Below are 13,022 nucleotides of genomic sequence, written 5' to 3'. Positions count from 1 at the left end.
GAAAACCTACAAGAAAATTGATCCTGGAGCGTTGTAGAGACCACAGTGATTGAAAGTAAAGGCGCCATGCTGACCACTCATACAACCGTTGGCCCACTGCAAGGTCAAATACTCACAAATATACTTAAGATCTTAGAAAATAGGGAAATTCATGGTCACAAAATGATAATGGATCTAGTACTGTCTTAATGATATAACTTCTGTTTCCAGCTGGGCCCGTCCGGTCAAAAGGAGGGCATCCAGTTCACAAACGAGGCTTTCCAACGCGACGACGACGATAAAGACAACAAAGGAGGCCCCTCTGGAGGTGGTATTGGAAACGGCACTGTCCCGTCCAGACTGGAGACAGACAAACCCAAACCCAGGTCCATCCCGAGACCCCCTTCCCCCATACAGGACGACGAGAAAGAGGTGAAGCCCATTCTATCGAAGGACAAATCCAAGGAGGACGGGTACAAGGCGGTTTGGTTCAAGGAGGACATCGACCCGAACGCGAAAGAGGAGGTGTTGATCATCCCGGACAGTAGAGAAGATGACGACGACGATAGCGATGGGGAGATGAAGATCCCGAAAGTGAAGTTTAACGACGCAGACGTGGACAGTGGACTCGGGGAAAAACTGGAAGACTCAGATGAGGAGAGGGCTATAACGTCCAGTCTGTAAAATGAATCAAAGTGAGTGATTAGACATATATAATAAGCAGGTTTTCATGCACCATTGACATTATTTCCTATTAGTGTATTATCTTTGTAAAAATAAAATGACAAAACTGCATTTCTTAAACAAGGATTTCTGCCAAGAGCCTAAAAAATCAGTGCTTTACATGTAATTATAGTTTCAAAGGTTTAAACGATATTATTCTGGCTACAACAATAAGAAATGCAATAGTCTGAATTTAAGGCATTTGTAGGGTTTCATAAGGGTAGGACCCAATCTGACACGTTGTAACCAGCTCACATAGTTATAAAAGTCAGAGCAGTAAAAACCTCAGCCAAGACTTTACTGTAAAAGGAAACTGTTGTTTGAAACTTTCAGTATAATGTTTAACTCAATGTTACATTTATGGAACATTTGAAAAATATCATAAACCACATGTAGCCGATTCTCCTGATCAATCTGTAACTGCAGCATTGTTACTAAACTTAATCTTATTAGTTTAGGTCACATATGTAAATCTATCTGTAAATACGTTTTCCACTCAGGAATGAAAGAAGCCGATGTATAATTTGAATTAAAAGTGCAATATTTTACTAAACATTTGACATTGTTTGGTCTATTTATTACAAAATCTACGTATTGACATTTTTTAACATTATCAGTCCTTTTTCTGTGTGTCTGTAAAAGAGCAAACATGTCACCTGCCCATTGTGTGAGTTAATGATTATTTTCGTGTCTGTGATGTTTGTTGTGGATTTGTACCAAGGAAACGCAGAGAGGGCTGAAGACCAAGAGATAAGTCAGCCATAAAACTGCTCTCCTCCCAGCTGTAAACATGACACACGTATTTTTGAACTATAATTAATGGTTACAAGTTTGCCTAAAAGCATCACATTGGTGTGTGATCACGGCTGCACCCATTAAGGCAGGGGTGCTGAACTCGTTTGGGTCGCGGGCCGCATATATTGTAAAGGACTGTGGCCTCATAAATAACAACGGCTTACACTTATTGCGCTTTATCAGCTTGTGTCACACGTTTCTCAAAGTGCTACATATAGTCATTATTCATTCACTCCACACTCAATGGCAGTAAGCTACAATTGTAGCCACAGCCGCCCTGGGGCAGACTGACCAATTACCACATGGCCATAATATGCAGTTTATATCCTGATCTCTAATTCAGTGTCCTCTGCTGGACACGTGGGGAAATCTTTCCTTTTTTTAATTGAAGCCGCCCCCTAGTGGCTGGAGTGAGTATTCTGGTTATTACTTTAAAATACATAACTCCACACAGGAATGGACTAGACTTACTTTTTTTTTGACATACTCAGAAATTCATGCACTACAAAGGGCCACATTAAATCGTCTCACAGGTCGCATCTGGCCCGCGGGCCTTGTGTTTGACCCATGTGCATTAAAGGGACCAGATGCAAGTTGGTCTTTTTATACACATTTTTATACTGCCACATCAGGTCTTACGCGTAACTGCAGGTTCTATATTAAGCTCATGCATGACGGCACTTTCATTACTGACACATCAGTTACTCAGTACTCAGCTTTTACTTGAGTCAAATATGAATAACTAAAATTATTGATTCGGCATGGTATAATTTGTTCCATATATAGAAGTGTGATGTCGTAACGGCTAAATAAATGTGCATTATTCTTTAATTAGATGTTCCATCTCATGCTACCGTTTGATTAGTCCATTCATTTGAGGTTCCATTTCTATCTAGATTTAAATAAATCTGCATAACCTCTATAATATGGCTGTCAAGCTGCAGCTATTCAAATACACATCGACACACAGAAAATGTTAGAAAAAGCTGACATTCAATTTATTTGTTGTGCCACACCAGGCAAAACCAAACCAAAAAGGTTTTCAAAGATTTAAAAAAAACAGATGAACTATACAGATTGAAATTTTAGAATGGAAAATATTTACAGATGTACATTAAAATTCATAGACAATTCTCCAAGGAAATTAGATGGCGAGGAATTTAATCATCTTCATCTTCAACGATGAGTGGTCTGGATCTGCCAAGAGAAGAGTCCAATTTAGAAACATTCAAGTCATATAATCAGAACTTTCAAATATAGTACAGCTGCCGCATTATCTGGTGTAAAATGTGAAGTGTCAGTAAAACTAAACTAAAACTAAACTAAGTAAAACGAAACTAAACTAAATGTGGTATAGTGCCTTTTATGAATTTTGGCAGTGTAATTAATTATATTGTATCCGCTTGTACGTTGGTTGTTCACTAGTACAATGGAAACCTAATGCCTTTTGTCTGAATGTAGTGACCCCTCACACAGCTGCTAGTGTTGTAAATAATAAATCTTGGGAACGCACTTCCTGCTGGCCTTGGACGTCCCGCTGCCGCCCGCCTCCTCCTCGTCCTCCACTGAGGGCTGCAGGTTCTCCTTCTCAGGTATTCTAGGTGGGCCCCCAAAGAAGTCCCCGATGCCCTTCTGCCAGGTGGGAGTGGGCCGCGGGCAGACTGGGTTACCACCGGCATACTTGCCTTTTGCTGTGAACAACAACACGTCAATGTCATGAAAAACAATCCTCACCCACAAAAGCACAATAACGCAAGTTTTAAGCTAAATGTTTATGCTTTAATCTACGTCAGCATTCGGGGCTTGACAAACACTGGTAGGATACCTGTTTGGCTCGTTGCTCTTGTACTGTCACTAGCCACTTTAGGTAATGGAGTTTTATGTGTACGAACGTCAAAATTCATTACATTTGTTGTTGCTGAAGCACACGCTAGTGATGTGTCCATGTTTAACCAACAATCTTTATACATGGCTAAATTGTGTAAATAAACAAATAAAAAAGCTATGTGCTGACCAGGTGTGGCGGACCCATTGCTGCTGGAGGAGGAAGCGTTTGAAGAACTAGCACCAAGGGACTTCCGTGGAGCCGACGCTGCCACAGCTGAAAGAAAAAAATACAGAACACTTATTGCTTGTAATACACGCAAATACATTCTGCAGACACAAACTAAAAATCACCCAATAGATATTATGCAGTGTCGCAAGTGAGCAGTTTTTCAACAATATAATGCATCTGGTTTGTCTAATGCTATTGTCATGTTCATATCAAATACATGAAAGAAAAAATAAATAAATACAAAGAATGTTGATATAACCCTCATGCTTAGCGATAAAATCCACCACTGGTTAGTCATTATGTAGACTAGAAATACTGTGGCGGCAACAAAAGTGGCCTTTAAACAATTGCACATTCACTGTCCACAGGGCGGCGCTACAATCTGGCGCCAGTTGAGATAGAAAAAGGTAAAAACTCCGGTTTGACACTTTAAAGTACATGTGGCCCGATAAAACTCATAAAACGCTAAGGCTTGTCTAACTCGATGTGGTCATTGTGTGATCCAAGCAGCCCTTTAGCGTTCAGCGCTGAAAACCCGCCAGCACTCCACTCAAATGGCGGGAGATGATTGTTGTTGTGAAAAAAGAACATCAAAACACAGAAAAGGGCCTGGAGTTTAACCACGACATCGCTACTTCGTTTCTCCTAAAGCCGTATATTCTACAAATGTCAATATTGTCATGGCAAAAATAATAATCGATGTAGGCGTTGACAGCATGTGTGTCACAATCAAGGAATAGGCTGTATGCAATGATACACGTAAAAAAAAAAACGCAATTAAAGCTTTAAAGACATTTAAAAAAATATATTTTATCAGTACCTTTTCTGTAGGCTCCAGGGACGCTGTCGGCTTTGGTTCGGACCATGTTATTGAGTTGATCGGTTGTAATTTGCCGCTGATGAGAGACTCCGCTGCTGCAGAAGTGGGTGAGTGACTGTCCCGCCTTCGTTTAAAAAGATCTTCCGCGGGAGCCTCTTCTTCTACGGTAAGAACGGGTCAGAGACACTCAGTGGCTCCCTCTGTTGGAATCTAAGCCGACTAACTCTCAGTCAGTGTAGGTTAGACGGACATTTGTGATCAGAAAAGTTAGGCAATTAAACTACACACATTTGTTTTTCTTCTCTAATTATTATTTTTCGACCTCTCTGCAAAAAGAAAAAAAACTAAACAGTGATTCCTTTTTGTACAAACACTTACAACTCCTGTCCTGAAGGCGGCGCCAAATCCTTCAATGATCGCCGCCACCGTCGAAGCAGAGCACTTGAACGGCGCAGTCAAAACACTCAAGAAAAGTACATTTCTTTGGTTTAAATATACATTTAAAGAGGTAAGACATACTTTAGGAAATGTTTTGAATACCCTGACTACTTCTCCAGCAAGTTGACCTAGAATGCTGGCGACATGTTACTGTTAGGCCGCTTTTTTGTAACTATTTTGAGAAGTAAACCTCAGCCTATGTTTAGCTTTAGTTGAAATAGAACGCTTCCTTGTCGTTTTCTGTCTCATAATTCTATATTTCAGGCTTTTTGCTCAGTTTGATCTTGTTATTTGAAACTTGGTTGTAGCAGATTTGCTTCCAATGTTAGTGAATAGAGTGTAGCCTGCTCAAATCAACAGCCTGCTGCCCCACAGTCTATGTGTATTTCTGTCCCTTTTTAAGTCCAAATGTCAGACTGAATTGTCTTTTAATACATAGAACGCACAGAATTATGTCTTGGATGCAATACTTTTGTGTTCTTAAATAGTTTTCATCTTTCTGTGAAGCACTTCGGTCTTTCTGGTGTTGTAAAGTGCTATAGAAATAATTTGATTGATTGATGGATTGAAATCAGCTGTTGATCCAACCAAGTCAACTCAAATTACATAATTACGTAATTTTGCAGTATTTGAATTAAAGTGATTTTTTTTATTGTTTAATTTTAATTTATGATAAGCACAGCAGTTTTGAACATATTTGGATAAACGTGATCAATCTCATAGGTGGGATAAATGTATAATGTTAATAAAGTAGCACCTTCTAAAATGTTTGAGATTTTTGATGCAGGAAGAGTGCTACTGTTGCTTCTATTTCCTTCATAACATTATTGAGTGATATATTTCCAATCACCAATGTGCAAAAAATAAATAAGCGTAAGTAAATGTCTATAAAAGCAGCACAGATATTATGTCGGACAATAATTCCAAACCTCTACATGTCTAAAAAAAATCCTTCAGCATTTAATATTTACATTTGAACCTTATTTCCTGTTTCCAGTAGGAGACATGGATGAAGTGGTCCGGCTGGTGTCGTCGGGGGACTGTGTGAAAATATGGGATGCGGTTTCCATGGCGACCCTGGAGCAGTTCAACCCCCACAGCAGCAGCCACCCCATCGCGCAGGCCTGCTGGAGCTCCAACAGTATCCTCCTCATCAGTTCGTTCATATTCACATTGCACATATTAGATCAAATTCCACTTCGAACAGCATTTGATGTTAAAGTAACTGGGCAAGTTTTGTATCGGGCGTGTGGTGGAAAGTGTTGTGACCAATATTATGTGTCACTTGTTGAATCCCCGAAGCCTTGACTGCATTTTCAGACCAGTACTTGGTCAGTGCCAGCAGTATCGGAGACAAACTGGTTGTATCCAGTCTCAAATCGTCTCCAGTCCCGGTCGTGGAGCTCGCAGAGGGGGTAAGTGTACATAATTAATTGTCCGACATTTGTCAGTTCAGATTCTATGCACTGTAGTCACTGTAGATCAACTAAAAAACTTTTCCTAAAAATGAAGGCTCTAAATTTGTGTGTGCTTTTTTAAGACTTTTATTTTGAGTGATCAGCGGTGGTGGAAAAGAGTTCTAGGAATTAAGACTACTTAAAACAGAAGGTCATCCTATTCTGTAAGAGGGGGAATAAAAGTGAATCTGTGTAAAGTTTTTCATTTGTGTTTCCAGAAAAAGCAGACTCGGGTGTGTCTGAGCGCGTCCTCTCAGTACGTGGTGAGCGGAGGCCTCGATTGCTGTGTTCACATCTGGGATCTGAAAACCAAACGTCTGCACCGCTCACTTGAAGTATGTATCTGAAAGGAAACTGCACACAAAATGCAACCTACTCCATTGTATAGAAAGAAAGGGACATGTTGTTCTAAAAGTAACCCACAAAATAGGCTATTTCCTCATAGTTAATTGAAAGATCACATATTTTACACACATATGCTTCCAGTATTAATTGAGAAAATTAATACTAATTGTAATTGGGATAGGGACAATTGAAATAATGGGTGATAATGGATCAAATTGTAATTAAAGACATGTCTTTTGTCTTTAGGATCATAAAGAGGAGGTGACGTGTGTCTCGTTTAACGCCAACGACAGCCACATCGCCTCGGGCTCGACCAGTGGAGACATAATCCTGCACAGCGTCATCACCAATGTCTCCAGCAAACCGTTTGGACACGGCAGCAACCAGGTACTTACGGAGGGGCTGGTGATGCACTTGGGGAAAATGGGCCCATGGAGAGACGCTGGGACGGCTTTCGAGCTTTAACTTAACTGCACCAAACTGTCTTTTGATTTCTCCAGCCCATCCATGACCTGCGCCTGTCAATGATGAGGCGCTCCTTGTTGGGCAGCGTATCCGACAGCGGGACGATGGTTCTGTGGGACTCGAACACTCAGAAGGAGATTCACATTTTCGAGAGCGCCCACAAAGCCCCGGGATCGGGCCTGTCCTTCTCTCCAGCCTCTGAGCTGCTGATGGTCAGTGTGGGACTAGACAAGAAGATCATCTGCTACGACACCGCCAGCAAAATGTAAGACTTTTGACAGAAGATCACCCTCTCCAAATTCGTCTGACATTGCACAAAATCAATACCACATTATTTCTGACTCGCCTTCTCTTTATGTTCAGTGTGGTGCGTTCGATTCGGGTAGACAGCCCCCTCACAGCCGTAGACTTCACTCCAGATGGGACCGGGTTAGTTGTGGGATCCACTCAAGGAAAGCTCTACCAGTATGACCTGAGGAACTCTAGCGCCCCCACCAGGATCACAGCAGCGCACAAGACCTCGGTCACCAGCCTGCGATTCCAGAACACTTCCAGACAAAAGGTAGTGAGCGATTAGTTGTAAGACTGTGGTGCAGATGAGAGGAATGTGGTCAATGAATGCAGCTACAGTAAATAAACATGAATTAACTTTTTGCCCTTTTGGATCATTCTGCAGTTTATTCCTGTTTGGACACTTATATTTTTGTCCTCAGTCAAGTAGAAGCAGCTCCACGAAGGTGAGCAGCAGCAAAAAGTCGTCCTCGAAACTGTTGGGCGGCAGCCACCCGGACCCCTCCATCAGCCTGGGACCGTCCCCGCACAGAGAGATCACCACAGGTTTGTTAGAGTCATAAGAATGTCAATAATATTGTGATATCAAAAGCCTTGCAGTATGATTATGAACTTTTGCATTATAGTAAGTTGCAGCTGGCATGGTAAAAATGCAAATGCGACTGCATAGTCCATCAACCGTTGCTCTATTTTGGCCAACAGGAAGAATTTACTGTTATGAAACACTCATACTATGGAACATTTCACCTAATGAAAGGGATCAAATAAAATAAATTATTTCTATACAGGTGTTTTGTGGAATTAAATACATAAAAACATGCATCTACTGTAAGCGGGTTCGCCTCTTCTTAGAACTAACTTTGCTGTGAGCAGGATATGGCCAGCTTGTCATTAGGTTTAGACATTAGGTTCTTGCATTTTTGGCATGTAAGTGGAAATTTATTCATGATTTTTTTTTTTTTTTTTTGCCATTTAGTTGTAGTTGTTGTGACACAGCAACAACTGGAATGTTCCACATTCTGTCTTTTAACTACTCTTACTATTTTGAAATATGAAACTATTGCCTAGGTTCAGTGTATCTTTTTATTGTGAGCCTTTCCACAATATTGTTACAAAATATCCAACCATAATAATCATACAGAAAATGTTTTGCCATATCTTAACCTCTTACTGAGCGCATTTTCTCCAGTTTGGTTTTACCCAAATCTAAAAACGTCTTGACTGGAGCTCACAGCCTATTGGCCAGTGTAACGCCTACAAAACTGATCGTAACTTTTTTGTTGCGTTGTTGCCGCTTTTTACATGAAGTTATTTGTGCTTTCCAGTATGGTTTTGTGGCTTCTTTGTCACTTCGCTGACAAAGAAGCGTTTTCATCCTCGTTTTTGTCAGCTTTTTTCCAAGGAGCTTTTAGATTTGGGTAATACCAAACAGAAGAAAATGTGCTCAGTTCAGGTGGTGGTTCAGAGGTTGAGTCCGTGCATGTTTTAGGAGCTGCAGTGGAGCCCATGTCCAGAGAAGCAGAGGGACAGCAGACTCCTCAGGGGCTTCCTGCTTTAGAGAAGTTTAACGTCGGCAGAAGCAGTCTGGACATCTTCTCTCCGGCCCGAGAAGGTTAGTATTAAACACATTGGTAATTGTTCCAACTAAGGAGCCGTTAATAATAATCAAAGCTTTTACAGAAGTAGTTGGATTTATTAAAATTCAACAATAATTTATTATAATGGTCTGTCAACAAGACTCACCCACCCAACTACAGCTATACATAAAGAAAATCGCACTGTTCAGTAACGTTTGTGTTGGTTGCAGACTCTCGGACAAATGGAGACACGCCTCTGGGAAGGACCCATGGTATGAAACACACAATTTAACCTGGGACGTCACAGTATTCAGTATGGCTTGTTTAATGTCATTTTACAGTGACTAATTTTGAGGCGCTGTCCAGAGAGGGTGAAGGTCCACGGCACACGGGACGAGCCAGTTTGGACATCTTCTCCCCGGTCAGAGAAGGTCAGACAGTTGAACATGGTCTCTTTCTTACAATTCCATTCTCTAAAATTATTACTCTCCATTGTTGAACTGAAAATACAAATTTCTCTATAAAACTACAGCTTTTTTTTTTCTCTCTCTCTCTCTTTCAGATCTGCTATCAGGCTCAAACTCTTTTCGTAAAACCCCTTTGGGAACGCCACTGGGCACCCCTCTGATGGCCTCTGCCGGTCGGTACAACCCTCTACATAACACCTTCCTGACCCCTCCCATCAAAGAGGAGGAACCTACTGCAACGGACTCCAGGAAGGTCTGTGTTTCTCCACAGTATCTCTTAACATTGACCAGTACAATGTTTTAAATTCTGCATTGAAATCCCTGCGTCCTAATCTATTCTGTTTTTATTTTCGCAGATTGACAAAGGCAGCTCTTCAAGTGGTGAGGCAGAAGTACAGACACCGCCCTCTTCTTCGAACCAACCGGCCAATCAGAGCTCACAGCCAGATTCAGTCTTATTCACTCCGGAGCCGAGCGGAAGGAGAGGGGACAGCGTCCAGGCTCATCTCACCTACGGGTCACCTTCCCAACCAGAAACACAAACCACCAGTACGGCCGCAGCAACAGGTAAATTAGAAATCACGGATAAAATGTGTTCGAGGATTTTTGCTGCTTTTCCTTCATATCTTAAAAATGTCTTGGCATCAAAGCGGTACCAAAATGCATCTACTCATCATTTTCATGTACATCTTGTTTGTAGGCCCCGCTTCATCTGCTTCAATGTCCTCAACTTTGACCCAAAACATTGCAGAGGCAGCGAATCAGAATGGCGCCCCATTTACTTCACTTCAAATGCACTTTATCCAAAATATGATCCATGAAACGCTGGAGGACTTCAGGTCTGCCTTCATTCATTCAAGTATTTAAACTGTAGTGTGAAGCTTGATGGTCTTACTTTGTGTTGTCTCCTACAGAGAAGCTTGCCACAAAGACATTATCAACCTTCAAGTGGAGATGGTTCGGCAGTTTTGTCTTCAACTGGTAAGTTCAACACACATTTAACATAATTGGGTTTTTTTTAAGTTAAGCTTACTTTGAGTCATTTCCATTTTCAGTGTCGATAAAAAGACCCCAGTTATGTAAATGAAAGTGATTTGTGTTTTTTATTAATTGTTTAGAATATATTGCAAATGTCATATGCTTCTTCATAAGTAAAAGACTTAAAGGAATAGTTCACCGTTTTTCCATACTGAGGTATGTTCTTACCTGAGCTTAGACGAGTTGATACATACCTGTCTGGTCTGTGTGCGTGCCCGTGGAAGAGCGTGGTCATTTCTAACTTCACCCCCGTTTGGAGCTATAGTAATACATTGGGAGAGGCCAAATGCTAACAACATCTTTGGTCTTTTTGCGTGACTGAGGGCACGCACAAAGACTAGACAGGTACGCATCAACTTGTCCAAGCTCAGGCAAGAACATATCTCAGTATGTAAAAACGGTGAACTATTCCTTTTAAGTATCAGCAAAAAAATCCAACAATAAGTGTCTTATATGTCAATGAAGGCTCATCTGCTTTGTACTTTCCAGAACGAGATCCACAGTCTCATCGAGAACTACTCTGTAAACGAGTCTTTGGTTGAAGAGGTTCAGAAACTTCGAGAAGAAAACAAGAAACTGAGAACCAACTACTGAACTAGAGAACACTGAAACTAGAAAATGGACTGTCCTCTTTTGAATTAAAGTGTACTGAGAAAAAATGAATATTTGTAACACAGATTTATAGTTTTCCATAAGGAAACTGAACTATTGTGATCTGCTTGGTGGATATTCATTTTTGTGAAGACGACTGATGGGCTTCATGCTTGTACAGAATCGATCTCCACATTGTCACCTCATGGCTGATGCCCCAAGTGCCTCCTGTCTTTCAGGGGTTTTAAAAACAATTGTGAACTCATGAGTTTATAAAAGCGGAATTGAAGCGTTTGAGGAAGTGGCTTGCACATTTAGACAAACACTGTGTGACTATTGTTTTGATTTCGACGGTATCATGTGCATATTAATGTAAAGTTTTGTCTAAATAATTAAAAGTAGAAGAAAGAAGAAAAAAAATACTTGGGCACTTACTTTACGAGTATGGGTAATTACACACTATTACATTATGGCAAAAGAAGTATTAGCTTTTGGGTATTTAGGTTAAAATGAATATTGTCATAGAACAGTCTTTTATTTATTTAATATATTTTAATTTATTGTTACGGTAGGCTGCATGGATCCAAGCACGAACTCGTGACACGAAACAACTGGTTCTCTTGACTTTTACGCTCTTTGGCTGTTTACAAAACTGCTAACTCGAAGTGTAGCTTGCCAAACTGAAGAGGACACATCATCCACAGATAGTTCTGCATTTGGCATAAACTCTGTGCATTTTGCACATCATTTTTTTGTATATGTTTTTGTAAATTACTCTCCTAAAAAGTTAGCATATGTTGGCTAGCTAACAGCAGGTGACTGAATGCTCTTTGTGCCTTCGCCTAAAGTCCACCGAACAGGTATGAACAATTCAATCACTTGAAATGTCTCCATATATTTAACTTAACATGTATATTTTCCTCCATTGTCTTTCATACATGTTTCCTTGACAAGGTTGAGAATGTCACTTATCAAAGTACACCCTTGGCCACTGTCCTTCAACAATACCAAACATGCTCCAGCCCGTCCAGTAATTTGAGTCATAGTTGTTTCCCCCGATTGGATTGCAGAGTTGCTTTGGCTGTGATTTCGTTTTGTCTTATGGCCTGATCAAGACTGCTCCTTGTCCTGGGCAATTCAAGACTGATCTAAAATCGAAGCAATTACAAATATGAATAATCTACATCTATTAATGTCCCTACTAGTTTTGCTCGTTTCAGATGTGGGACTTTTTCTTAATTTGTTTTGTGTGTGTATTATTATTAAACCCTCGTTTTTCCTTGACCTTGTTTTCCTTTTCTCCAGCTCTGAACCTGCTTCTAGGACTATGGCAAACCCATTAAGATCTGAAGTGGTCCGGCTTTACAAAAATGTGAGATCCAAGGTCTACTTTGATTTGTTTTATGCAATTGTTTTATTTAGTCCCAAGTGTCTTAATTGACCCCATTGCTGAGACATTTGTGCTTGTCACATGGAAACTTTCCTGCATTCCTTACTAAAGTCATTAGCAAATTGTTTAATATGGGCTAATGTCAAGGCTTGCATTTGGAGGTTTCTGCACCACACCATTTTATCCCATTTTCTCTCTTTCAGCTTCTGTACCTGGGCCGGGAGTATCCTAAAGGTGGCGATTACTTCAGGGATCGTCTGAGAGCAGCGTTTGTCAAAAACAAGTCCGTCCAGGATCCAGAGAAGATTAAAGAGTTGATTGCAAGAGGGGAGTTTGTGTCCCGAGAGCTGGAGGCACTTTACTATCTGAGGAAATACAGGGCTATGAAGCAGCGCTATTATGAAGACAAATGATCTGATTTACCAGACTGTCCTCGTCAGCATGTTCTATGGAATTAAATTAAGAGTCACGACTAACAAATGCTCGGTCTACAATGGGACTGGAAAATCTCGGAGTCTGAATCAATATTAGTTTATATTGAAATCTAATCTTAAACCAGAATGTTAGAAAATCTGTTTTAAAGATACATG

General features: G+C 40.6%; 3 protein-coding genes across 4 annotated transcripts in view; 2 read left to right on the top strand and 1 right to left on the bottom strand.

Annotated features, from left to right (window-relative positions):
- The window catches only part of pclaf (PCNA clamp associated factor), a 379,199-nt gene extending 374,692 nt beyond the window's left edge, over nt 1-4,507 (bottom strand). Inside the window, exons 1-4 of one of the 2 annotated variants that reach the window (XM_079567698.1) lie at nt 4,374-4,507; nt 3,512-3,598; nt 3,011-3,188; nt 2,622-2,694 (exon numbers count right to left, since the gene is read on the bottom strand). In XM_079567698.1, coding sequence (XP_079423824.1) covers nt 2,658-2,694; nt 3,011-3,188; nt 3,512-3,598; nt 4,374-4,419 — 348 coding nt within the window. In that variant the 5' untranslated portion in view covers nt 4,420-4,507 and the 3' untranslated portion in view covers nt 2,622-2,657. Of the gene's footprint in view, nt 1-2,489; nt 2,695-3,010; nt 3,189-3,511; nt 3,599-4,373 lie in introns of those variants that run through there. The other variant, XM_079567697.1, reaches the window with a different exon arrangement.
- A 286-nt stretch (nt 4,508-4,793) lies between these two features.
- nedd1 (NEDD1 gamma-tubulin ring complex targeting factor) lies at nt 4,794-11,419 on the top strand. Its single transcript, XM_079567352.1, has 16 exons — nt 4,794-4,881; nt 5,809-5,952; nt 6,132-6,226; nt 6,487-6,603; nt 6,860-7,000; nt 7,114-7,343; nt 7,442-7,640; nt 7,792-7,915; nt 8,859-8,981; nt 9,177-9,218; nt 9,288-9,377; nt 9,509-9,666; nt 9,770-9,980; nt 10,114-10,252; nt 10,328-10,394; nt 10,941-11,419. Exons 2-16 carry the CDS (start codon nt 5,817-5,819, stop codon nt 11,043-11,045), a joined length of 1,977 nt encoding a protein of 658 aa, XP_079423478.1. The 5' UTR covers nt 4,794-4,881; nt 5,809-5,816; the 3' UTR covers nt 11,046-11,419.
- A 212-nt stretch (nt 11,420-11,631) lies between these two features.
- lyrm5b (LYR motif containing 5b) lies at nt 11,632-13,005 on the top strand. Its single transcript, XM_079567221.1, has 3 exons — nt 11,632-11,902; nt 12,348-12,414; nt 12,636-13,005. The coding sequence occupies exons 2-3, from the start codon at nt 12,370-12,372 to the stop codon at nt 12,843-12,845; spliced, it is 255 nt and encodes an 84-aa protein (XP_079423347.1). The 5' UTR covers nt 11,632-11,902; nt 12,348-12,369; the 3' UTR covers nt 12,846-13,005.
- The last annotated feature ends 17 nt before the right edge of the window (nt 13,006-13,022 follow it).

The sequence above is a fragment of the Gobius niger genome (assembly GCF_951799975.1).
Source record: "Gobius niger genome assembly, chromosome: 12".
In the NCBI taxonomy this organism is placed as follows: Eukaryota; Metazoa; Chordata; class Actinopteri; order Gobiiformes; family Gobiidae; genus Gobius; species Gobius niger.
This window is presented reverse-complemented; position numbering and strand designations above follow the sequence as displayed.